The sequence below is a fragment of the Mytilus trossulus genome, chromosome 4 (assembly GCF_036588685.1).
Source record: "Mytilus trossulus isolate FHL-02 chromosome 4, PNRI_Mtr1.1.1.hap1, whole genome shotgun sequence".
NCBI lineage: Eukaryota > Metazoa > Mollusca > Bivalvia > Mytilida > Mytilidae > Mytilus > Mytilus trossulus.
The window spans coordinates 64,219,624-64,244,212 of record NC_086376.1 but is presented as its reverse complement, the minus strand read 5'-3'; the positions used below and the strand labels follow the sequence as shown (position 1 = coordinate 64,244,212).

At 32.5% G+C, this 24,589-nt stretch overlaps 2 protein-coding genes across 2 annotated transcripts; both read left to right on the top strand.

Annotated features, from left to right (window-relative positions):
* The first annotated feature begins 637 nt into the window (after nt 1-637).
* Nucleotides 638-4,785, top strand: LOC134716737 (uncharacterized). Its single transcript, XM_063579742.1, has 3 exons — nt 638-649; nt 2,742-3,594; nt 4,706-4,785. The coding sequence occupies exons 2-3, from the start codon at nt 2,742-2,744 to the stop codon at nt 4,711-4,713; spliced, it is 861 nt and encodes a 286-aa protein (XP_063435812.1). The 5' UTR covers nt 638-649; the 3' UTR covers nt 4,714-4,785.
* A 16,029-nt stretch (nt 4,786-20,814) lies between these two features.
* LOC134716736 (uncharacterized) lies at nt 20,815-24,088 on the top strand. Its single transcript, XM_063579741.1, has 3 exons — nt 20,815-20,868; nt 22,768-23,551; nt 24,001-24,088. Exons 1-3 carry the CDS (start codon nt 20,815-20,817, stop codon nt 24,006-24,008), a joined length of 846 nt encoding a protein of 281 aa, XP_063435811.1. The 3' UTR covers nt 24,009-24,088.
* The last annotated feature ends 501 nt before the right edge of the window (nt 24,089-24,589 follow it).

The following is a 24,589-nucleotide window of genomic DNA, read 5'->3' as shown; positions in this document are numbered from 1 at the left end:
TCAGATGACAACTCAATTGTTCAAATGAATGGTTAAATTTGACCATCGTAGACTGTTTAACTCCACATTTATCCATGTGTTACATTCCTAAGGCTAGAAGCCATTGGTACATAATAGCTTCTCTAAGCTATGGCTTTTATTTATTATTTGATGGTCGTATAGTGATATGTAGTTGAATTGTCTGTACTAAGTAAGGAAAATGACAGCGCTTTTCCCGTTCCATTAGCTGTTATTATTTAACAACTGATATTGTCAGTTTGTATGTGGTTCACTCAGTTTTGAAATTATCATGGCGGGTTTTTTTGGCACCTAGTCTCTGGTTTTTGGATGATATTCATCCTATTCGTATCTATCAAAATATTAACCTTATTTTTAAATAAGTAAGTTAGCATTGGTATAAACCCTAATTCTTTTGTTTTTAAAATTATGCGAACTAATTTCGCCTTTGTTTTCTCTTCGATCACATAATCAATTAAAGCTATACAATTTACACATCTATTTTAGAATAAACAAAGTCGCAATCCGTCATTTTTTATATCCTATCCCTACTATTCATCACCTTAATAGTTTAATTAATGTTAACAAATAAGTATAAAATGGTTATAATTTTTATATTTTTCACCAGTCAGACCATTCCTCCAAAGACAAGGTAAGTAATCTCAGCAAATTGGTTAGATTATTTTTTTTTCATTTCATTTTATTTTTGTAAATCGTTTAAAAGGTTAAAAGCATCTTTATTATTCGGTAACAACTTGAAGAAGAAATAATAATTCCATAACGGTTTAAGGGTTCCAAGTTTATTGATTTTACTAACCGATGCAAAATAATGATTAGAGTGAAATTTGGTTAAAAAAAGTAGTTTCTAGAATACTAAAATAACGAGGTTCAATTTGTCAGCCGTTATCAGGTAAAAACGACAAATAAAATAATTCATCTTTATATATAGCTAATATAGGACAATGGTAAAGATTAAAAATTACACCACTCCAGACTTTTTCGTTTTCCATATAGTAAATATTGCCAATAATTAACAAGTTCCGGGTCAAATCCGATACCGATACCAATAGTATATTCACCTTCTACCTATAATCTTATATGTACGTTCCTCATCTGACAGGCGCACCACCAAACGGTTTTTTTAAGGTTCATTCGTTCTTATTCTTAACCTTGAAAAACACTGCAGTAAAGATTCAATTACATAAAAAACATAGTTGTTGTCTGTTTTTCTCGTAAACCTTGTTTCAATCTGGTTTTTTCTATTTTTTTGCTGTCTTTTTTTCTTTGGTTAGAAAGAAACAAAAAACACAAAAACAAAAGCGTCTCTAAAAACATGACCTTTATCACGGTATTTCATATTTACAATTGTATGTTATGTTTGTGTGTATGTGTATGTATATATTATGTTTATTAGGTGCATCTAAATTTTGAACAATTTTGTTAATTGTATTGCATGCGTTCATTTTGAAAGAGGCCTAATGTGATTCTTTTAAAAAAAAATATAGCCCAATTCATTAAAAATAAAAAAAAAAAATACAGCGTTCTTTTAAGAACCACATCGATTGAATATTTCCGTTTGCCGTACATTTTATGTTTATCTATGAGGACATACTCTAATCAGTCTGCTGAACACAGGTGTCAACAATAGATAATTGTGGTAAAGCTCGAGTTATTTCTCATTTTGAAACCGTCATACATTGCCTTGAGATTCACGAAATTAATTGAAGTTCACTCACAAACCAAATCTAACCGAACTCCATACCGTTGACCGCTATTAAACTAACATAATACCCTAATATACAAATATTAATTATTTGATAAGAATAAGTATAAATTTGTTACATTGCTTGTGAATATTTAAAAAAAAAATTAAAATATTAATTAAGAACTTGAAAGTCATATATGTCGAGAAATGGGATAATCCAATACTTTACTTATTAGTCTATCAAGCATTACAATTCATTGTTCTGTAGTTAGATAAGCCTTTTTTTTGCTTGTTATTTCTAAATATGACGTGTGCTCAGGTGTTAAATATCTTCTTCTCCAATCACCGAAACCCTGTGCTGATCATTTGTTGTTGTGAGCAACGATTTGGCAATGATATGGTGGATACATCTGTATACTACTGTTGCCTTTATTGTCATTGAAAAAAAAAACCCAGATTGTTGACTTTTTCTTCTTTAGTATTGTTTCACATTCTGTTATTCAAGTTACTTTTGTTAAGATTCTGCAGGTAGTAGAAATCTGGAGATTTGAGAGCACAAAACCATGTGTATTATAGAATGCAGATATGACCAAGTGGCTTTTTATGCTATTGTTAACACAAAATCTAAATCGTAATAGTAATATTTTGTGACAGTATCAACAAAATATTTCGGATGCGAACCACAAAATGCTGTGCATGTGCACACCGGTTAATGGGAAGTATCTACAAAATACTTTGTGCACACTAGTTTAAGGTCAGTTGCAAATACAAAGAGAAGATGAACAGCCAAATTGATTGACATCGCCGAAGTAATTTTTTTTTATCTCCCCTAAAAAAACACATTTTTCTTAAATGATTTTTTGAAATCCCAAAACGTCTTTTTGCAGCTATTTTTCTCATGAACCTCATATATAAAGCATGTCTTTTATAAACTAAAATCGTGATTTAAAGGTATAGAATAAAATAAAATAAAAACATTATGTAGCTTTTAACACTTTTCAATCTTCCATGCGCAGTTATTTTTCTTTCATTTTTGCAGATGAAGTTATCCATTTGCGTTCTTATTGCCATCTTCGGCTGTGCCTATGGCCATGGAAAGGGTGGTGGTGGTGGTGGTGCCATCATTTTAGGAGGTGGAAGTGGTGGTGGAGGCTATGGTGGATATGGTGATGGTGGTTATGGTGGATACGGCAGTGGAGGTGGCGGTGGAGGTGGATATGGTGGCTACGGAGGTGGAAATGGTGGTGGTGTCATCCTTGTAGGAGGTGGAAGTGGAGGTGGAAGTGGAGGTGGAGGTGGATATGGAGGTTATGGTGGTTATGGAGGTGGAAAAGGATACGGTGGAGGAAGCGGGTATGGTGTTGTCGTCAGTGGAGGATATGGTGGATACGGTGGTGGAAACGGCGGAGGATATGGTGGATACGGTGGTGGAAACGGCGGAGGCTATGTAAGCTATGGCGGAGGAAACGGCGGAGGATACGGAGGATACGGTGGTGGAAACGGCGGAGGATATGGTGGATACGGTGGTGGAAACGGCGGAGGCTATGTAAGCTATGGCGGAGGATACGGCGGTGGAAAAGGATACGGTGGTGGATATGGTGGAGGAAACGGTGGATATGGTGGAGGAAGCGGATATGGTGTACAACTCGTCAGTTTAGGTAACCTCGGAGGAGGAGGTGGATATGGTGGATATGGTGGTGGAAACGGAGGAGGAAACGGAGGATATGGTGGTGGAAATGGAGGGTATGTAAGCTATGGCGGTTATGGTGGTGGAAACGGAGGAGGATATGGTGGATACGGTGGTGGAAACGGATATGGATACGGAGGATACGGAGGAGGAAACGGAGGAGGAAATGGTGGAGGATACGGATATGGGGGTTACGGCAAAAAATGTAAGATTAATATTTGATTCGTATAAGAAAGTCGACAAGGCAAACCAAGATAATTTTACTTCTCTGTTATTGATAGTATATGATCTGTTTGTGTGATAATTATAGATTATCTTTGATCATCTCAACGAGATTGACTTTCTCGCTTGAGCTGGTACAGCGAAAGTGAGAAAAGCAATCGAGTTGAGATGACCAATGATAATCTGTTTATCGCTATCTTACCTATGACGACGTTGTCGATTTCATGTCAATTTCGTTAGCAACGCCACGTGCTTGCTTAGTTTCTAGTGATAATTTTTCCATCTCAAGCGAGAAGCATGATATGAAAATTATCACAACAAAAGATCAAAGGAAAAATGCACAAATTAGCGATAATATAACATAAAACACAACAGAAATATCACACAATAAGCAAATCACCTTAGAGAAATTCAAAAACAGAAAGAGTTCATGAAATATTCTGAACAAGAACATCTTTGGTGATTAAGGCAATAAATTGTTATTGGTCTGTGATAGATATGAATTGTTAAATTTAAGAATATTTTTTTAAACAAGCTTACTAATAGGACACTACCTCTTATAAGTAGTATTTCCACTAAAAAAGGAAACAGTATTATACCTCTGTTCGAAATTCATAAATCGATTAAGAAAAAAAAAAATCAGGTATACCAACTTAAACTGAGGGAATCGCAGCAAATATTAGAGAAAAACGACACAACAGAAACACATTATTAAATGTAAGACACACAGAAACAATCTATAATATAACTAGGGTCATTTTCCTAACTTGGTGCAGAGCATTTTTTACACTACAAGAAGAAATCGGGGAAAACTTCATTATTTCGTTCCGATATCTAATATTGTACTTCCATCGACTGGTATTGATCTACAACACACCACCTTATACATATACATTGATTGTTTCGTATTATCACAATACTATTTTGTACATTATATTGTTTTATTTGTAGATTACATTTCAATAATAATAATAATAATAATAATAATAATAATAATATTAATAATAATAATAATAATAATAATAATAATAATAATAATAATAATAATAATAATAATAATAATAATATTAATCTTTTTCTTATTCTTTTTTCAGCCTACTAAAGTATGGACCGTTATAAAAGACATTGATACCATTTGTATATAGTTCCAAATAAATATTTTTTTGCATTGAAATCATGTGTTTTACTTACAAGAAATCTAAATTAAAAAAAGAGGTTATCAGAAACAATAGACAAAAATATAAGTTGTAAACTTAAACGAGAAATATGATGACAAAAAACATAGATCATGCATTTATCTTAGAAAGGAAACATAAGTAGTCTGACACTCTGTATTTGCAATTCACACATAAGAAAATAATATTATTCAAATAAAAAAACTACAATAACATTTTACTCTCTGAACTCATGTCAAATAATTTCGATAGAGTAGTCATATTCATATATTTTCTTATTATATGTTTTGGCCTTTGCATTATAATTGTTTTGCCGTTGTCCTGTGTATTGGGGAACGTTTGGTTCCATATTTAACTAGAACACACACGCGAAATCACATTCGTTGGTTGAAAGTATGAAAATGATTGTAGGGTGAGTTTTGTAAAAGATTGAATGATTGAAGAATTTCAGGAAATGTATCAGAAGTCAAAGGTTTTTGGTGGCGGAATAATTTATTTTAGCCCTCCCCCTTTTTTCCAAATCCATTGTTTTTTTTTTATTTTCCATATACTGTGGACACACATATATCATAATCTCTATATAACAGAAGAAGAAGAAGAGTTTTTTTTCCAATTATGGGCCCCAAAGGTCATAAACATTACAACATAAATAATTTAAATTACAATACAAACAAATTATAACACGATGCTGTTACGCAGTCTCTCAAACAAAGCTCCCATATCTCGCCATTCCTTTGGTCCCATTCATTTACAAGTATGTAAACAGGAGGGGGTGGTGGTGACCAACAGGGACTTTGATTTGTTGTATTGTCCCATACAAGAATATATATATTATATGGTTTAGGGTTGGGGATCTCAACCATTTAAAAGTTTCCAAACATGAGGGGTGGGGTGACACCCATGGACTCTCCCTTTATTTCATTTGAAGTGTTTTATTCTTCCATACAAGAATATATATGGTTAAGGGGTGGGGAACTTGACCTTTAATACGTTTTAAAACAAGAGGGGTGGGGTGACCCCTAAGGACTTCCCTTTTATTCTATTTCATTTGTTTTATTGTCCCCTACAAGAATATATATCGTTTCGTGGTGGGGATCTGGACCATTTATAAGATAATAGCATATTCTCAAATTGAAGGTGATGGGGTGACCCCTATGGACTCTCCCTGTATTTCTTTTGATGTGTTTTATTATTCCAAACAAGAAAACATATGGTTTAGGGTGGAGATCTTGACTGTTAACAAGTTTTAAAACAAGAGGGGGTAGGGTGACACCCTTGGGACTTCCCTTGTAATTCATTCCATTTGTTGTATTGTCCCCTTCAACAATATATATGGTTCAGGGTTGGAGATCTAGACCGTTTACAAGTTAATAGCACATTCTCAAATTGAACAGGGTGGGGGTTACCCCAAAGAGACTTCCCTTTTGTTTCATTTGATTTGTTTTATCGTCCCCTACAATAATATATATGGTTTCGTGGTGGGGATCTGGACCGTTTACAAGATAATATCATATTCTCAAATTGAACATGATGGGGGTGACCCCCAGGGACTTCCCTTTTATTTCGTTTGATTTGTGTTATCGTCCCAGTCATGAATATATGTGGTTAAGGGGTGGAGATCTGGACCGTTTAAAAGATAAATAAACTCATCATAGATACCAGGACTAAAATTAGTATACGCCAGACGCGCGTTTCGTCTACAAAAGACTCATCAGTGACGCTCGAATCCAAAAAAGTTAAAAAGGCCAAATTAAGTACGAAGTTGAAGAGCATTGAGGACCAAAATTCCTAAAAGTTTTGCCAAATACAGCTAAGGTAATCTATGCCTGAGGTAGAAAAACCTTAGTATTTCAAAAAATAATAGCATATTCTCAAATTGAAGGATGTGAGAATGACCACCAGGGACTCTCCCTATATTTCGTGTGAATTTTTTTTTGTCCTAAGATCATTTCTTAAGATTGTGAGTGTTTTTCATTTACAGTTTTCAAGTTATATTCGTTTGAAAATTTTTTGAAAATAAAATCCCATAGGGTTCTATAGTAAACCCCTCTCTTCTTTCTGCCCAAAAATATCCCTCAATAGACAGAAATGCACAAACGAAAGATTGAAGGCTCACTTAGACATATTAGTCTAACATTTTATGAAAACCTAAGTAAATCTGACAAGTGGTTTTGGAGAAACGCTGCAAACAAGTTCATTTTAAAAAGTGACGGAAGAAAAAGAAGAAAAAGAAAAAGAAGAAGAAGAATAATAAAGATAATAAGAAATGAGCAAAAACAATAAGTCTCCAAAGTTTGTTTAGAAGACTTAACATTGAGATGAAAAAAGGATTGTTCTTAAAGTATATGTAGATAAATGAATCTATAATATTTAAAAAAAAAATATATGTACTATATATATCATTTTCAGAGTTAACACATTTAAACAAACGAATCCGTAGGATGAGTTTGTTAAATATGCTTATGAGTAAGACAAATGTTATATGAAATTTGTAATATAAATTAAATGATTCACAGCTTGGAGACCTTGAGCTTATATTTGAAATTGATCACGTTACAGTTCATGCAACTAACACATGGATTGATTTGAGTGTCTGACGTCAGAAAAAATGTATACGTCATATAAATTTGTCGTTCAATGTGCATACAAACAACCTCAAAATCTACATTGGCTTTAAGCACACAGGGTTAAAAAATCAATAGTATGTAAGAATAAATTACAGAAATAGGCCGAGATTCAAACTAGTCCAAAAGTTATAGATAGAATTTATGAGAATCCACAAATAGTTAATTCCACTACGCGATTGAATGATTTTGACGTTTGTGGTTCAACGTATATAGTAATTCATAATAGAAATATATCATAATGACATATTATAGACCAATATCATACTGACGGGATCTTTTAAAGTACAGAGTCACGTTATAAGAACAAAAGAAATACAAAAATTCACATATACAAAACAAATCACCAAAAAAATGAAAGCCAATACAAACACATTGACGAGATGTATAAGTACCCATCCACGTCAAACGGATATCACATAAAACCATTCAACAGTAAAAGTAATCTTAATAATAGAACAAAAACAAATGAAAGAACAATAAAACATGTTGTTCAGATGATAAACAACATCAGTACGCAGAATCTATACATCAAGACCATCGTGTATTATTTGAAAATTTGATACGGAATATTTATCAACAAGGTCTTGGTACCTTTCGATGAACTTTTTTAGAAAAGTTTTTTGTACAAACTGCTTTTCTCTCGTTATTTGAGTAATTCGATTATAAGATTATTGTTTTTTATTAAAACACAATTTTAATGATAAAACACTAAACAGTAGCAGATCCAGGGAGCGCAGATAGTGTACTCTCAGTTGATCGCGAAAAAAATCATGTTTTTTTGTAGCCGATGTTTATTCCTTTTTCTATAGTCCTTCCTTTTTAATCGAAATGTTATGGAACTACATTGTAGTATTGCATATTTTTTTTCAGAACTCAAAAAAGAAACTTATAATATTTTTTTCCAAAATTAAGGAAACTCGTAACATTCCTATATAGTTTGAAAAAGGTTTCTTAAGATGTGGTTCACATGATTTATTGATGCTTTTTGTTATACAATGATCTTCACCTGTTATGTATTTAGTTTCCTTGATATTTCACAGGCAGCTACCTTTCAAAAAAGCGTGGAGCTTCAGCCATAGCATAACAAGAAAATGAATATGTTATAAATATTTTGATATGAGCGTCACTGATGAGTCTTACGTAGACGAAACGCGCATCTAGCGTACTAAATTATAATCCTGGTACCTTTGATAACAATTGTACCATAACTAAGCCCCACCCTCTTTCCTTTGGATTCTAGTTGAGTGGCATATACGATCAATTAGCAAAGTATAGTACAACATCAAATAGATGATAATAATGATAGGAAACGTGGTATATTATTATGGTATATTAATAATTTAACATGGTTTTCTATCAACACACTTTTTAAGCAAATGATTCCATTTAAACATCACATGAAAAAATCAAATGTATGTTACAATGCATTTTAATGCAAGTTTGGTTGATATAACTAACACACAGACAAACAGCCACAAAAGAGAGTACAAAAACAATATATATCCATAAAAATTATATAATTAAAAAAAGGTAATATTGGCCAATGGACGTTGCTAACTTCAAATTTCAAGGCAGCTGAATCGAAGTGCAACAAATACATTTATCTGCAAAAGTTTCTTGTCATCTACATCCGATTTCACCTGGATAGATGCATGCTTGATAAAGCTAATTGGTCTAGCGAAATATTGCGTTTATTTTCATCATTTTGTGAATATTTTAAACATTCTTATATTTACATACTAAATAGTGTGTTAAAATTACATTGTTAGACAATCCATAAAAATTATATGCATACATTTTTGTTTTCATTACTACACAATAAGGTGGATCAAATAAACATATAATACGTAGCCAAAAAGAAAGTAAAAGTTAAGCATGTAATATATGACCGCTGTTGATGGTAAACTAGGAATTGATAGAAAAGAGAAAATACAATGTACACTTTATTTATAGTATATGTATGTTCAAACTATACAAATAAAGCTGAAAAATATGTCCTGTCGCCCAAACACCAGGGAATGTGAATATGGTTTGTTAATTTTTTTGTCCGATCTCCATTTTCGTATTTGATGCCGTTGTAACAAAGGGAAAATGACGACCTACAAAAAAGTACAAGAAAATCATTGGATTGTACTATTGCTGTATACAATCAGTATAATTATTTGAATAAAACTTCAATTTTGTAGACATATCTGCAATGTTATTGGTTACACTATTTTTTTTGGTGAAGAAAACTTGCTGATCCGTTGAATTATTCAAAATATTTAAACACATACAAGTTTTCGAATCAATTTTCAACTAAGCCATTAAGGGGGAGATAACTGTTTTATCAAAAAACATATACTGGACTGATAGGAAATGTTTTTAAGTCAAAATTTGCAAAAGTAAACCAGTATAGGTCAAAGTATGGTCTTCAACACGGAGTTTTGGATCACACCAAACAGCAAACAAAAAAGAGCCCTCAAAATTACTAACGTTTAATCATTCAAAGAGGAGAACCAAATGTCTAATCTATACAAAAAAACGTGAAACGAGAAACACTAATGAACCAAATCACCATACAACAACCACTGAACATCAGTCTCCCCAAATAAGGACAGGTGCATCCTTTCCATACACAATTGTGAAAAATTAAAACATAGAAATAAAACGCTTATTTTTGTCGACATGAAATATTTTGATTCGAGTATTTATGGATGAAGCGATGATGCGGACCTTTGATTTTAGGAAAGCCAAAAGAGTCTGGAAAAACAACTAACATATAAGTCCAACATATTGTTTTCACCAGTCTATAACTTTCTTCATTGCAAACTTAAAATAGATTTGATTTCCTCGGGGAAAATGTATCTTTCAAAAGGGTTTATGACAGTTTAATATCGATTTTGTAAATTTTTTAGCTCTTCTTTTTTTCCTATTAAGAGCTGGTTTTATTGGTTTGAGTAAGGAGTCACTTATTTTCATTAGTATTTTACAACGCGTTTCAATGTATTTTTGTATCACAATTACATAGTTCCTAGTCAGCTACGTTGCTTGAACAGTGAAAAGATCATCAATATATTTTCATGTTACTTGAAATGTCAATTAATAGAAATAAGAGAATGCGGCACGAGTTCCAATGAGCATAATCTCCATCCATGTCTCAACTTGTAAAAGTGAACCACCTTAAGTAAAATTACGTATTCAACACGGATCATTAGCTAACACTGTACAGCAAGATATAAAGGGCACCACAACTGACTAGTGTAAACCATTCAAACAGGAAAACAAACCGTTTGTCTAGTTTATACAATAAACGAGAAAAACTCATGAACCACATCATTAAAACAACAACAATTGAACATCAGGTTCCTCATTTAGGCTTGGTGCAAACAAATGCAGCGGATTTAGACGATCCTTCACCCTTACGTTAAACATTTTTGTGTAATCACAACATAGGGAGACACCCTAAAAATTTCAATTGAAATGGCTTAACTCAATCAAAAGACATACTCAAATCCGACATCAGACTTTCTGTACTGGTGAAGCTGTATATATAAGAAAATGTCTTAATAATTCCTTTCATAAAACTATAATAGTATACAAACATTTGACTTTGAAATGCGGATGCATGACATCTTATCACTTGATTTAACTTATTCAGTATTCTTGGTTGGGTCAGTGTCGCTCAATCTTCATTTTCCGTGTTGCGATTTGTTAATTGTTTATATAATTGAATTGTGCTACGTTTAATGCAATGAAATGATCAGAATGTAAACGAGAAATGAATGTTATGATGGCTTTGGTATCTTCCGCCTGTTTTTTAAATCAAACTGTAAAATAATATATATTTGTTGAAAAAAGAATGTCAAAACCAGATACAAACACTTTGTTGTAGCATTTAGTGGGAGATATTATGGACATAATTGTGCAAATCGTGATACAAGCATGAAATTTGTTATAAAGGTTAACTAAATGATACTTATAAAAAATCCGCTGCTGGCCAGAAAAAAAAATCATTTTTTCAAGATGGCCACCACTCATTTGAAAATGGCGTCATAACAAATTAGCCAATATTTGTTAATCCTTTGAAAGGTGTGTTATATGTAAAATCCATTGTTAGATTTGATAAAAAGAAAATGACAGTTCATAAATAACGACTAGACAATACATTAATGTAACTTAAGGTGACTGCCGGTTTTAAAATGTCGGCTAACGAGTCAAAAATTTCGATTTTTTTTACTTTCAAGCAATTTTAAGGGATTTTAATCCTTGAAAGATGTGTTATGTATAATTCAATGTAAGATATGATAAAACGTTAAAAACAGCTCCTTAGTACGACAAAACAACACATAACTGAAGAAAAATAGTGGTTTCCGGTTCCAAATTAGATGCAAATACGTAAAAAATATTTTAATAATTTTCATCAACTTTACAAGTAATAACACAAGCATGAAATACAAGCATGAAATTTGGTATACAGGTGGACTAAACGATAATTCAAAGAAATTAGGTGCTGGCCATCAAAATTTCCAATTTTCAAGATGGCCACCTTTCAGTTTGCAAATGGCGTCATATCCAGGTGTAAATCTTTGAAAGTTGTGTTATAAGTAAAATCCAATGTAAGGTTTTATTAAGCGTAAATTATAGCTCCTAAAGTACGGAAAAACAACACATAAATGACAAAAAAGAGTGATTTCCGGTTTCAAAATGGCGGCAAAATTTTTGAAAATATATTTTGTATAATTTTCATCAACTTAACAAGTGATATCACATTCTTTGTTAAGATTAAATGCCTAGCTTTGTTAGAAAGACAGGTTCGTTATCTTAAAATTATCGGACAGTAGCCAATAACAAAACTCGTACAAGGAAGGACAGAACGGTAGCATTTACAGTCACCAACACAACTGGATTTTTCGCCTCCTCATTTCAATTGTTCCCGACAGGAAGATGCAACTTTAACGGTAGCCGAAGAAGTCCTCGATTTTTGTCTTTCATCCAACCCCAGTGTTCATGAATTGGTACATAAATCAGGCTGAGCCCAAACTTATCCTCCTTGATACGCTGCTCTTTGGATGTGTTCCGAAAAAAAACCCTCTTGTAGGCGGAACTACATAACAATGCCGCTGCTTCCTGGGAAAAAATTGACATCGTGCCTCGTTAACAGCAAATAGTGATGTTGTTCGGTCATACATGATGCAAACAAATGCTTCTTTTATGTATGTGTCTTTATACTTCAGCAATGAAATAAGTACGTCCCTTACATGTTGAAATACTTCCTATGTCATCAAAACTGACCTATTCCCTTAGTGTCACATGCACTGAATGTATGAATGAAAAGAAGAGTAGCTACACGAGGACCAAACGCATTTGATAAATCACGTACAGGAAGCCATCAAAAGTCTTCATTTCTGCCAAAACCTATTCACAGTTTGTTCCACCATATTTTTAGAGTGCTGCAATTCTTAATACTACTAAATCTGTGTCGGTGCTACCTTAAATTACCGTCCTACAACAATTTTCATAATCAGGCCAAACATGGACAAACATTCGTATATCTGCTTCTCCATGATTACAAGGAGTAGCTGGAAAGTATCCTTATTAGTCTCTACAGAAGCATTTCTGTTGGCAAGACACTTGAAAAAATTCGTTTCGTTGTCATCTTTATAGAGAAAACTACTCCAGAACCCAACTTTTGTCTTCTCACATCTAGCCTTTCAATGATTCATTTCGTAAATCTAACACAATATCTACTCTTGAATACTTATCGATGCAATATTTTATTGAAGGCCGTATAACACAATTGCAAACTCATCCAATATTGATTCCCTACAAGGTGGCCTGGATTTAACCATTGCTGCTCTATCAACGATAAATGCGTCAGAATTTGGATATGCAAATTACAAAATGTTTCAAGTTTATCCATTTGCACCGATTTAATACCACTGTTTAAAATGACATCCGAAGACAAAAACAGAGGAGCAGTTTGTCTTTATGGATTAAGAAATATTCCAAATCAATTTGTCCACTGCGACAAAAAATAAAAGTCTCGAAAAGATATCTAAGAGCTCTAACTTTGTTTTTTACAAAAACGTTTACAGTTTTATTTTAAAGACATAATAGGAGTTGTTCTTTTTAATCTGGTTATAAGAAACCGGTTCTCCTTCGTTTTGTATTTGCTTCAAACGATCTTCAAATTATTTGCCTTTGATCTTTTTAAAGAAACCCTTGTGTGTTCATTAAGTCGTTCATCTGTTATAGAATGCCTCAAACCACTAGATCTTGCAAATTTATCTGATAGTCTACTGACTTCTGGTCAAGCTACCATCAATACGTTTAAATGAGGTCTTCGGTTAAACCTACGACAACAAATCGCACTTTACAATTGCATTATTCTGTTTTTGTCTGATCAATTGTGTTATAAGAAAATATTTTCTGGTCTTACGTACAGTAAAATTATCATTTTCAAAATCAATTGCCACCTGTGGGTGACTTACGAGAAGGGAAGCCATATCTCGGAGAATGTCGATCGCGATCGAGAATATGTTACACGACCAAGACATAAATGAATACAGTATCATGCTTTTTATGGACTGTTTGTACAAAATCTGACTCATGAAATAAGCATACTACTAAATTCACAAGAAGTTCTTATTTTATAATTGAACGCCAGGAATTGAACTGTGGTAGAGATGACTATATTTTCTTACGCCAATCTATCAAATCATTGAACGTCACAGAGTCATGACATGAATATAATTTCTGTGTTAAGCTTTCTTAAGCCGATATATACCTTTCAAGCTAAAACACATAGAGTTATCTGATGCGCGTGTCTAGTCCTTGGTACATTTGAACATACATACAAGAATATGCCGTTCTAGGTATTGCAATAATGGTTTAAGTGAGAACACATGATACATGTGTCCATCTACCTTCACGTAATATATCACCCAGAATTTCATAACTAGTCATTTCAATGTGAAATCCACCTTACATGACGATAAACTTATCTTCTCTGTACAAATCAGGCAATTCCCACTGAATATCCATTACCAAAAGGGGCTGATCTGCCGTTACTATTGATGTTTTTCTCGTTTTAACCACATTTTCCGTCTTATCAATCAAATACCTGATCATTGCAACTGAATTGGCTTGTTTTGAAACAGTGGCATCATAGATTTTACACTTACTTGCTTTTTAGAGTAATGAGATGAACTACGATTTATACCGTATGTACCAGTTTGCCCTGGTAGTGCATACAAATCACTCATTATGTCTATTAATAGTTTGCGCATGCGCAAAGTTGTTAAATCATGTGTGTCATAACCTTGAAAAATGTTTTCAAACCAAATCATAATATCATTGAAAATCCCAAATCACATATTTTATAGTAAATAGTTAAAATATTTTTAATGAATTTTGTTAACATTTTCGCGCACGCGCAAACCCTGTATGTGTCAAATACTCATGTCTAGTGAATTATTCACATGTAAAGAAGGTAGCTACCAAACATGACTGCTGTTTTTTCACTTAAAGATGGTAAACGAAAAGTTTTCCAGAAAAAAATCAGTAATTTCAAACTGAAAAAAACAGCCATTTTAGAAAACGGCGGTGGCCATCTTGCAAAAATGATTTTTTTTAATGGCCAGCAGTTGTTTCTTTAAAAGTATATAATAATGATGCTTTGTGGTAATTTTCATGCTTGTATCATCATTTGCACAATTCCATCGATTTTGCCTGCTAATATCTTCCACTATATGGGGAGGAGACTGTATTTTCAATTCTTTTGCAACAAACAAAAGAGGGGTAGCAATATTTTTTACCAAAAACTTTGAAAACAAGATACATAGGATAAAAAAAGATGATCAAGGAAATCTGTTAGGCATTGATATTGAAATTGAAGGAAAAAGAATAACTTTGATATGCTTATATGGTCCAAATAAAGATTCACCTGAATTTTATTCTAGAGTAAGTGATATAATAGAAGACTTGAACAAGCAATCAGTTATAATAACTGGAGATTATAATTTAGTCCAAAACCAAAATCTTGATACTTATAATTACCAAAATGTAAATAACCCGAAAGCCAAAGAGGAAGTTTTAAATATAATAGAAAATTACGATTTAACAGATCCCTATAGGGAATTGTACCCTGAACAATAAAAATTTACATGGAGAAAAAATAATCCCATTAAACAAGCAAGATTGGATTTTTTTTTATTATCGCAAAGCCTTAATCAACATGTACATGATATACACATTCTTAACAGTTATAGATCGGATCACTCCCCAATAATGTTACATTTAAAGATGAATAACTTTATAATTGGTAAAGGTCTATGGAAATTTAACAATTCACTTTTACATGACATTGAATATTCAGCTGCTGTTAAAGAGACTATTAATAAAGTAAAAGAACAATATGCATCACTAGTATACAACAGAGAAACATTAGAAAAGATAAATGACTTAGAAATTCAATTTACTATAACCGATCAACTCTTTTTAGAAACTTTATTAACAGAAGTTAGAGGAAAATCAATTGCATATGCTTCTTTTAGGCAGAAACAAAAAGATAAAAAAGAAAGAATATTATTAGAAGATATTAAAAAACTAGAAGAACAAATATTGTCAGAAGAAATATTTTTTGAAATTGAAAAAAAGAAAACTGAGCTTAAAGTATTAAGACAAGAAAAGATAAGGGTTCTTACATCAGATCCAAAATGCAATGGATAGAAGAAGGAGAAAAACCTTCAAACTTTTTTCTAAATTTAGAAACAAAACATTTTATAAATAAAACTATTCCAAAATTAGTCAATGAAAAAGGTGACACTATCAGTGAGCAAGATAAAATATTAAAAGAAGCAAACAATTATTACAAAAGGCTTTATACTAAAACAGAAAGTTTGAATAAGGTCAACCTAAAAAATGAAATCCCTTATACTGATATTAAAAAAATAAATAATACCATCAGAGAATCTTTGGAGGGTGAAATTACTTATGATGAATTAACAACAGCTTTGCGAAAAATGAAAAATGAAAAAAGCCCTGGATCAGATGGTTTCACAAATGAATTTTTCAAGTTTTTTTGGATAGATATAGGAAAATTTGTATTTCGGTCTATAAATAATGGTTACGAAAAGGGGGAATTATCAATAACTCAAAGACAAGGTATTATAACCTGTATACCAAAGGGAGATAAACCTAGACAGTTCATGAAAAATTGGCGACCAATAAGTTTACTAAATACCACATATAAACTAGCATCAAGCTGCATAGCTGAGCGTATAAAATTAGTTCTACCCCAAATTATTAACAGTGATCAGACTGGTTTTATTCCGGGTAGATTTATAGGGGAGAATACTCGTCTTATTTACGATATATTATTTCATACAGAACTAAATGATTTACCAGGACTGCTCCTTCTCATAGATTTTGAAAAAGCTTTTGATTCTGTATCATGGAGTTTCATTGAAGAAGTTTTAGATTTTTTCAATTTTAATTCAATTCAAGATTAAAAGAAAAATATTATGTCTGGAACATAAATTTGGGGGGCTGAAAATGTTAGATATTGAAGAATATATAAAAGGGTTAAAATTAACGTGGGTTCGACGGTTGCTAAAAAACAATTCAAAACTCAAAAAACTTATAGAAAGCACAGAAAATATTAATATTGAAGATCTAGTTTTTCTAGGCCCACCAAACAAATGTAAAAACCCCTTTTGGAAAGATGTTTTTAAAGCATGAACAGAAATGCAAAATAAACTTAAACCAAAAAATGAAGAAGAATTTTTAACAGTTTCACTTTGGAATAATGAAAATATTAAAATAGGTAGCAGATCTGTGTTCTATAAAGACTGGGCTGATAACGGTATTTTGTTAATTAATGATCTGGTAGATAATGAGGGTAAATTAATGTCGTTTGAACAATGGAAAAATATTTATGAAATTAAATCTAACTTTCTAGTTTATAATGGAGTTATATCAGCAATAAAATCATATCAAAATTCACTATAAAGTTCATGGACCAGTTCTACCAATTAATATTAGAACATTTTTTTTGTCAGTTAAAGGATCAAAAGATATGTATAATATTTTCTTAGAAAAAAGTAATACTAGGCTTACTTGTGAAGATAAATGGTCTTTAAGATTAAAAACAAATTTTGATTGGAAAAAGGTGCATAATATGTCTTTCTACACCACAAAAAGCTCTAAACTTCATTGGTTCCAGTACAGAATAGTGCACAGAATCATAGGCACAAATGAATTTTTATTTAAAATTAAGGTAAAACAATCAGATAAATGTACTTTCTGTAATGAAGCTATTGAAGATATTGAGCACATATTTTGGACATGCCATAAAATATCAGATTTATGGATTGAACTTGGTGATTGGATTTATAACCAAACACAAATATTGATTCCAGTTAATATAGATATAATTTTATTTGGAAATTTAGGTAACAATGGAAATGATAGGATAAAAAACTTAATAATACTCCTGAAAAAAATCTATATTTACAGAACTAAACTCTGTGAAAATATTGTAAATTTTACAGGACTTAAAAACTACCTCAAAGAATCGCTGGTACTAGAAAAGAATTTATTTTTTAAAAGAAAACCTTTTCATAAGGCCAATATTTGCTGGGACCCCTGGCTTCCGATTTTAGAAGACTAGTTTATTATAAAAAATTGGTACATTATGTACCAGAATTATTTATACGTACATTCCTTTCCTTATCCACACCACCACCTATGTTATAATTTAATACTGTTCTATGCTGGTTTTATATATATGCTATATGTTTTGTCTATGTTTATAACTACATGTAGGTTCCTCTAAGTTATTGCCTGTATGCAAATATTTGAATAAATATATCCTGCAAGTAAAATATATTTATTATTTTTTTTTTTTTTTTTTTTTTTCCAAAATTCAAAACTTCTGTGTTTTTTATTTATTTATTCTTTATAATTTATTAATTTTTTTTATCTATTCAGATTTATTGATCATTCTATATTGATAATGTTTTTAGTTGGATATATTATAATTTACAATGATTTATGAATGTATATATTACAGTTAAAGAAACTAACAAATACTAATCAAATTATTTATATGCTACTAACGGTTAACGAGGCCGGGATAAACAAATGTAAAAATATCAATAAAGTATGATTACTTCCAAAAAAAAAAAAAAAAAAAAAAAAAAAACCGCTTATTTCTGTAGACATGAAGTTAGAGAAAAATATCTGAGAAGTATTTTGATTTGAGTATTTATGGATGAAGCGATGATGCGGACCTTTGATTTTAGGAAGCCAAAAGATACTAGAAAAACAACTAACATATAAGTCCAACATATTGTTTTCACCAGTCTATAACTTTCTTCATTGCAAACTTAAAATAGATATGATTTTCTCGGGGAAAGAATGTATCTTTCAAAAAGGTTTATGACCTTTTAATATCGATATTGTAATTTTTTAAGCTCTTCTTTTTTTCTCATTAAGAGCTGGTTTTATTGGTCTGTTGAGTAAGGTGTCACTTATTGTCATCAGTATTTCACAACGCGTTTCAATGTATTTTTGTATCACAATTACATAGTTCCTAGTCAGCTACGCTGCTTGAACAGTGAAAAGATCATCGATATATTTTCATGTTACTTGAAATGTCAATTCATAAAAATAAGAGAATGAGGCACGAGTTCCAATGAGCCTAATCTCCATCCATGTATCAATTTGTAAAGTGAACCAGCTTAGGTAAAAGTACGGTCTTCAACACGGATCATTAGCTCAAACCGTTCAGCAAAATATAAAGGGCACCACCACCGACTAGTGTAAACAATTCAAACAGGAAAACGATCCAAACTGTCTAGTCTATACAATAAACAAGAAACACTCACGAACCATATTAAAACAACAACAATTGAACATGAGGTTCCTCGTTTAGGTTAGGTGCAAACAAATGCAGCGGGTTTAGACGATCCTTCACCCTTACGTTAAAATGTTTTGTTTAATCACAACAAAGGAAGACACCCTAAAAATATCAATTGAAATGGCTTAACTCAATCAAAAGACACTAAAATCCGACTTCAGACTTTCTGTACTGGTGAAGCTGTTTATCAGTAAATATCTTAATAATTCCTTTTATAGAACTTTAATAGTGTAAAAACATTTCACTTTTAAATGCAGACGCATGTCTTATCACTTGATTTAACCTATTCAGTATTCTTGGTTGGGTCAGTGTTGCTCAGTCTTAATTTTCCGTGTTGCGATTTGTAAATTGGTTACTAGTATATAATCGAATCGTGCTACGTTTAATGCAATGACGTGATCAGTATGTAAACGAAAAATGAATGTAATGATGGCTTTGGTATCTCCCGCCTGTCTTTTAAGACAAACTGTAAAATAATATACATTTGATTAAAAAGGAATGACCACACCAGATACAAATATTTTGTTGTAGCATTGAACAATGTCATCATTTAAAAAACTAATATTCCAATAAAGTTTTAATTTATCAAAAAGCTGGATTTTATTTTCATTGACAACACATTTTGATGTACTTCTAACTAGCAATTAGTATTCCGATGGAAGTTGTCGATACTCCAATGGTAAAAAATTACACACCTCATTGTTTCGAATTGTTCCTTCTTTTTTTTTTTTTTTTTTTTTTAGAAATCTTCATACAAAGGCATCTTACGAAAACGCAACAAACGGTTAACATATGAGATCATTTTGTACTGGTGGAGACATCCAGGGTGCCAAGAGACAACGTACGACGTTTTGTAGGAAAGCAATAAGGATTGAAGTCGAGAATACCTGCCACTTGCAGGATTCGAACTCAAAACCTCGATGTAGACAGCAGTTCGATGAGGCTACACCGCTTTACAGAAGGATACAACCAAGTCTATGTATGACATTCTTCAAGATAGAAGCCTTGGCAAATGTTTGTTGCTGCCTTTTATCATTTTGTTTAATATAATATTAGCCTAGAATAAAAGTTGGTTTTCTTTAAGAGTTTTTTAACGTTATGTCATTCCTGTGTCTTTTATGGTTTTCTGAGGGATTTTGGTTATATTTATCATTTGTAGACCGTCTATTGTCTTCTATGTGAACCATTGTCTGTAATGAGTTAATAATATGACAGTGGTATTTCGTTGGTAGATATTTTTCTCATTCGTAACCGTTAAAATAACCTCATTTTCAAATAAGTAATTTAGTATTGCTATCAACCGTATTTTTTTTTATATAATTATGCAAACTAAACTAATTTCACCTTTGTTTTCTCTTCGATCATTTACACTTTCAAAGCTATACAACTTAAACATCTATTTCAGAATAACAAAGTCACAATCCGTCATTTTTTATATCCTAACTCTACTATTCATCACCTTAATAGTTTAATTTATGTTTACAAATAAGTATAAAATGGTCAAAAGTTATTATATTTTTCACCAGTCAGACCATTCCTCCAACGACAAGGTAAGTCATCTCTGTAATTTGGTTAACAATTGATTTTTTGTTTCATTTCATTTATAATAATCGTAGGGTAAAAGTATCATACCTTCTTTTTTTGGTAAGAACTCAAAGAAGAGAGAATTATTCCATAACGGTTTAAGGGATTCAAATTATTGTTTTTGCCAATCAGTACAAAATGTTGATCAGTGTTTAATTTGATAAAATACATACTCTTATTTCTATAAAAGACACACTAAGAGGTTTTAAATCCTGTGCTGATCATTGGTTGTTGTCCGCAATATTTTTTGTCGTGTTATTGTCGTTGAAACAGTAAATAAACAGACAAATTGAATTTACTTTTTCCTATGTTGTATTGTTTCCTATTCGGTTATACAAGTTTACGTTTATATTGCTCTTTAACGTATAAGGTTTGTTCATTGTTGCAGGCCTTACGTTCTATATTTGCAAATTGTTGTTCTTTTTTAAAAAGTGTAAGGTGTCTCTTTAAAAGAAAAGATGGACGAAAGATACCAGAGATATCATATCTTTCAAATGTCTTTACTGCTGTATAGTTTTATAAATGTTTGCAAAATGTTAAAGAGGACTACCTATAGTTTCCAGTTTTTACTGATAACGTCCTTCTCATTTATTTGTATACTTTTTTGGATTACGATGCAATATTTGCATCATGGTTGAAGTATTTTCCCCGTTTATTCTATTCTTTATAGGATGACAACAATATTTTCTCTTTAAAAAAAATCACGATAAGTGTCATGTGTTAAATATCTATCCTATTTTTTCCATAAGTGGACGTATTCTATAAATATGTCAGATCGTGTCCTAACGTTAAAACGTATTCTCTTGCTGACAAGTGTCAAGGTCGGAGCTTTTTTGTATTTTTATCCTAAATATATCATATTGCTTCGACGCACAAAAGTCGTTCAGCGTTATTTTTATTTTCAAGCACGTGGTCTGCTTAGGACTGTTAGGTTCCAAAGGGTTCATCAGCTCAGTAGTCTGTACGTCTGTGTTGATATACTTTGTTAGATTTTAAATCCCTTGTTAATAGTTAAGATATTGTTTAGAAAACGAACTTTTCAATGCATCAGGCAAAGTTTACCTTAAATTCGGTAATGGAGAAAAACATCAATGTTATCAAAGTGTATCTTAGTTTAAACATATTTATTTAGAGTGGCATGGGAAACAAGTTTTGCAACTTATATTAATCCCTTTCCACTTTGCGGGTGCGAGTGCTGCCTTGTAGCGCCATTAGCCTACTCCTATTCGAAATCTTCAAGGGTGTATCTTTCCCGATGCCGTAGGTGCAAATCTTTAATCTTCCATTTAGATATTTAGTATATGTCAATAGTATTGAATTCATTTCTCCCTTAATTTACAATGAGAACAAACTTTTTGTCACCGATTGAAATTTGAGAGTTACATAACAATGTGTATTATGTTATGCAAATATGACCAAGTCACTTTTTATGTAATTGTAAACACAAAAAAACTGAATTGGAGGAAGACATTAGTAAGATTTTGGAACAGTATCTACACAATATTTCGGGTGCACACCGGTTTAGAAGTTGTTTCTTCAAAATGCTGTGTGCACGCCGATTAACAAGTAGTTTCTACAAAATGATGTGTGCACACCGGTTTAGAAGTAGTTTCTACAAAATGCTGTGTGCAATCATGTTCAGGAGCAGTATCTACAAAATACTGTATGAACACTGGTTTAAGGTCAGTAGCAAATAAAAAGAGAAGATGAAAAGCCAAATTGTTTGCCACCACCGTAGATGTATCATGTGCTTCATAAAAAAATAATCGCGAGTTTAAGGAATAGAAAAAAAAAATTAAAACACTTTGTTGCTTTTAACACTTTTTAATCTTCCATACACAATTATTTTTCTTTGATTTTTGCAGATGAAGTTATCCATTTGCGTTCTTATTGCCATTTTCGGCTGTGCCTATGGCCATGGAAAGGGTGGTGGTGGTGGTGGTGCCGTCATTGTAGGAGGTGGAAGTGGCGGTGGAGGCTATGGTGGATACGGGGATGGAGGTTATGGTGGATACGGTAGTGGAGGTGGCGGTGGAGGTGGATATGGATATGGAGGCTACGGAGGTGGAAATGGTGGTGGTGTCATTCTTGTAGGAGGTGGAAGTGGCGGCGGAGGCGGATATGGAGGTTATGGAGGTGGAAAAGGATACGGTGGAGGAAGCGGATCTGGTGTAGTCGTTAGTGGAGGATATGGTGGATACGGCGGTGGAAACGACGGAGGATATGGTGGATACGGTGGTGGAAACGGCGGAGGATACGGTTATGGAAACGGCGGAGGATACGGTTATGGAAACGGCGGAGGATATGTAAGCTATGGCGGAGGATACGGCGGTGGAAAAGGATACGGTGGTGGATATGGTGGAGGTAACGGTGGATATGGTGGAGGAAGCGGATACGGTGTACAACTCGTCAGTTTAGGTAACCTCGGAGGAGGAGGTGGATATGGTGGATACGGGGGTGGAAATGGAGGATATGTAAGCTATGGTGGAGGAAATGGAGGAGGATATGGTGGTGGAAACGGATATGGATACGGAGGATATGGTGGTGGAAACGGAGGAGGATACGGATATGGTGGTGGAAACGGAGGAGGATACGGATACGGTGGTGGAAACGGAGGAGGATACGGATATGGAGGTTACGGCAAAAAATGTAAGATTAATATTTGATTCGTATAAGAAAGTCGACAAGGCAAACCAAGATAATTCTACTTGACTGTTACCGATAGTATATGATCTGTTTGTGTAAAAATATAACATAAATACACAAAAGAAATATCACACGATAAGCAAATTGCCTTAGAAAATTCAAAAACAGAAAAAGTTGATGAAATATTTCGAACAAAAAGAGCATGTTGAATATGGCATTAATTTGTTATTGATGGGTAACATTTTAGAAGAGATTTTAAAACAAGACTACTATATTGTTAACAAAAATCATTATATAAAGACCCTGCTGTTTGGGATCTGCTGTCGACATTGTTAGTTCTAATAGAAATACATACATTTGTACATTGATTGTTTCAAAAGAATTTTTGCTTTGTTTTTTGTACATTGCCTCAAAATAATAGTAATAATGATATTTTTCTTATTCCTTTTCAGCCTATTAAAGTATGGACCGTTATAAAAGACAATTTTATCATTTGTACATACTAAGTAGTTACTAAATAAATATTTTTTTGCATTGAAATCATGTGTTTTACTTACAATTTTGATGGGCTAGTCTTAGATACATATATTTTCTTATTAGATGTTATGGCCTCTGAATTATCAAGTTGTACTGTTCTGCCGTTGTCCAATGTATTAAGAAACGTTTGGCGCCAGCAAATATTAGATATGTGCTTACTTAAGGCCAAGAGTCAGTTATTTAGTCATTGTCATTTAGTGCTTTACATAATATATTTCCCCTTTATTGCATTGTTCATAAATCGGGACGAAAGTTTTCTTATTTCAATTGTTTCACAATTTGTTATTCTAGATCTTGCCTTTTATATCCTACTGTACAGTAACGATTTTGCTCATTGCTGAAGGTGATACGGCAATCTTAATCACATTAGTTAACATTTTTTTTGGTTTCTGCTGGATAATTCTCATTGACAATGATACTGATCTTATTTTTTACACGTATAGCAAACATTGTGTCTCCCACGCATTGAATTGAGTGTGCCAAGTCAGGAATATGACAGTTGAT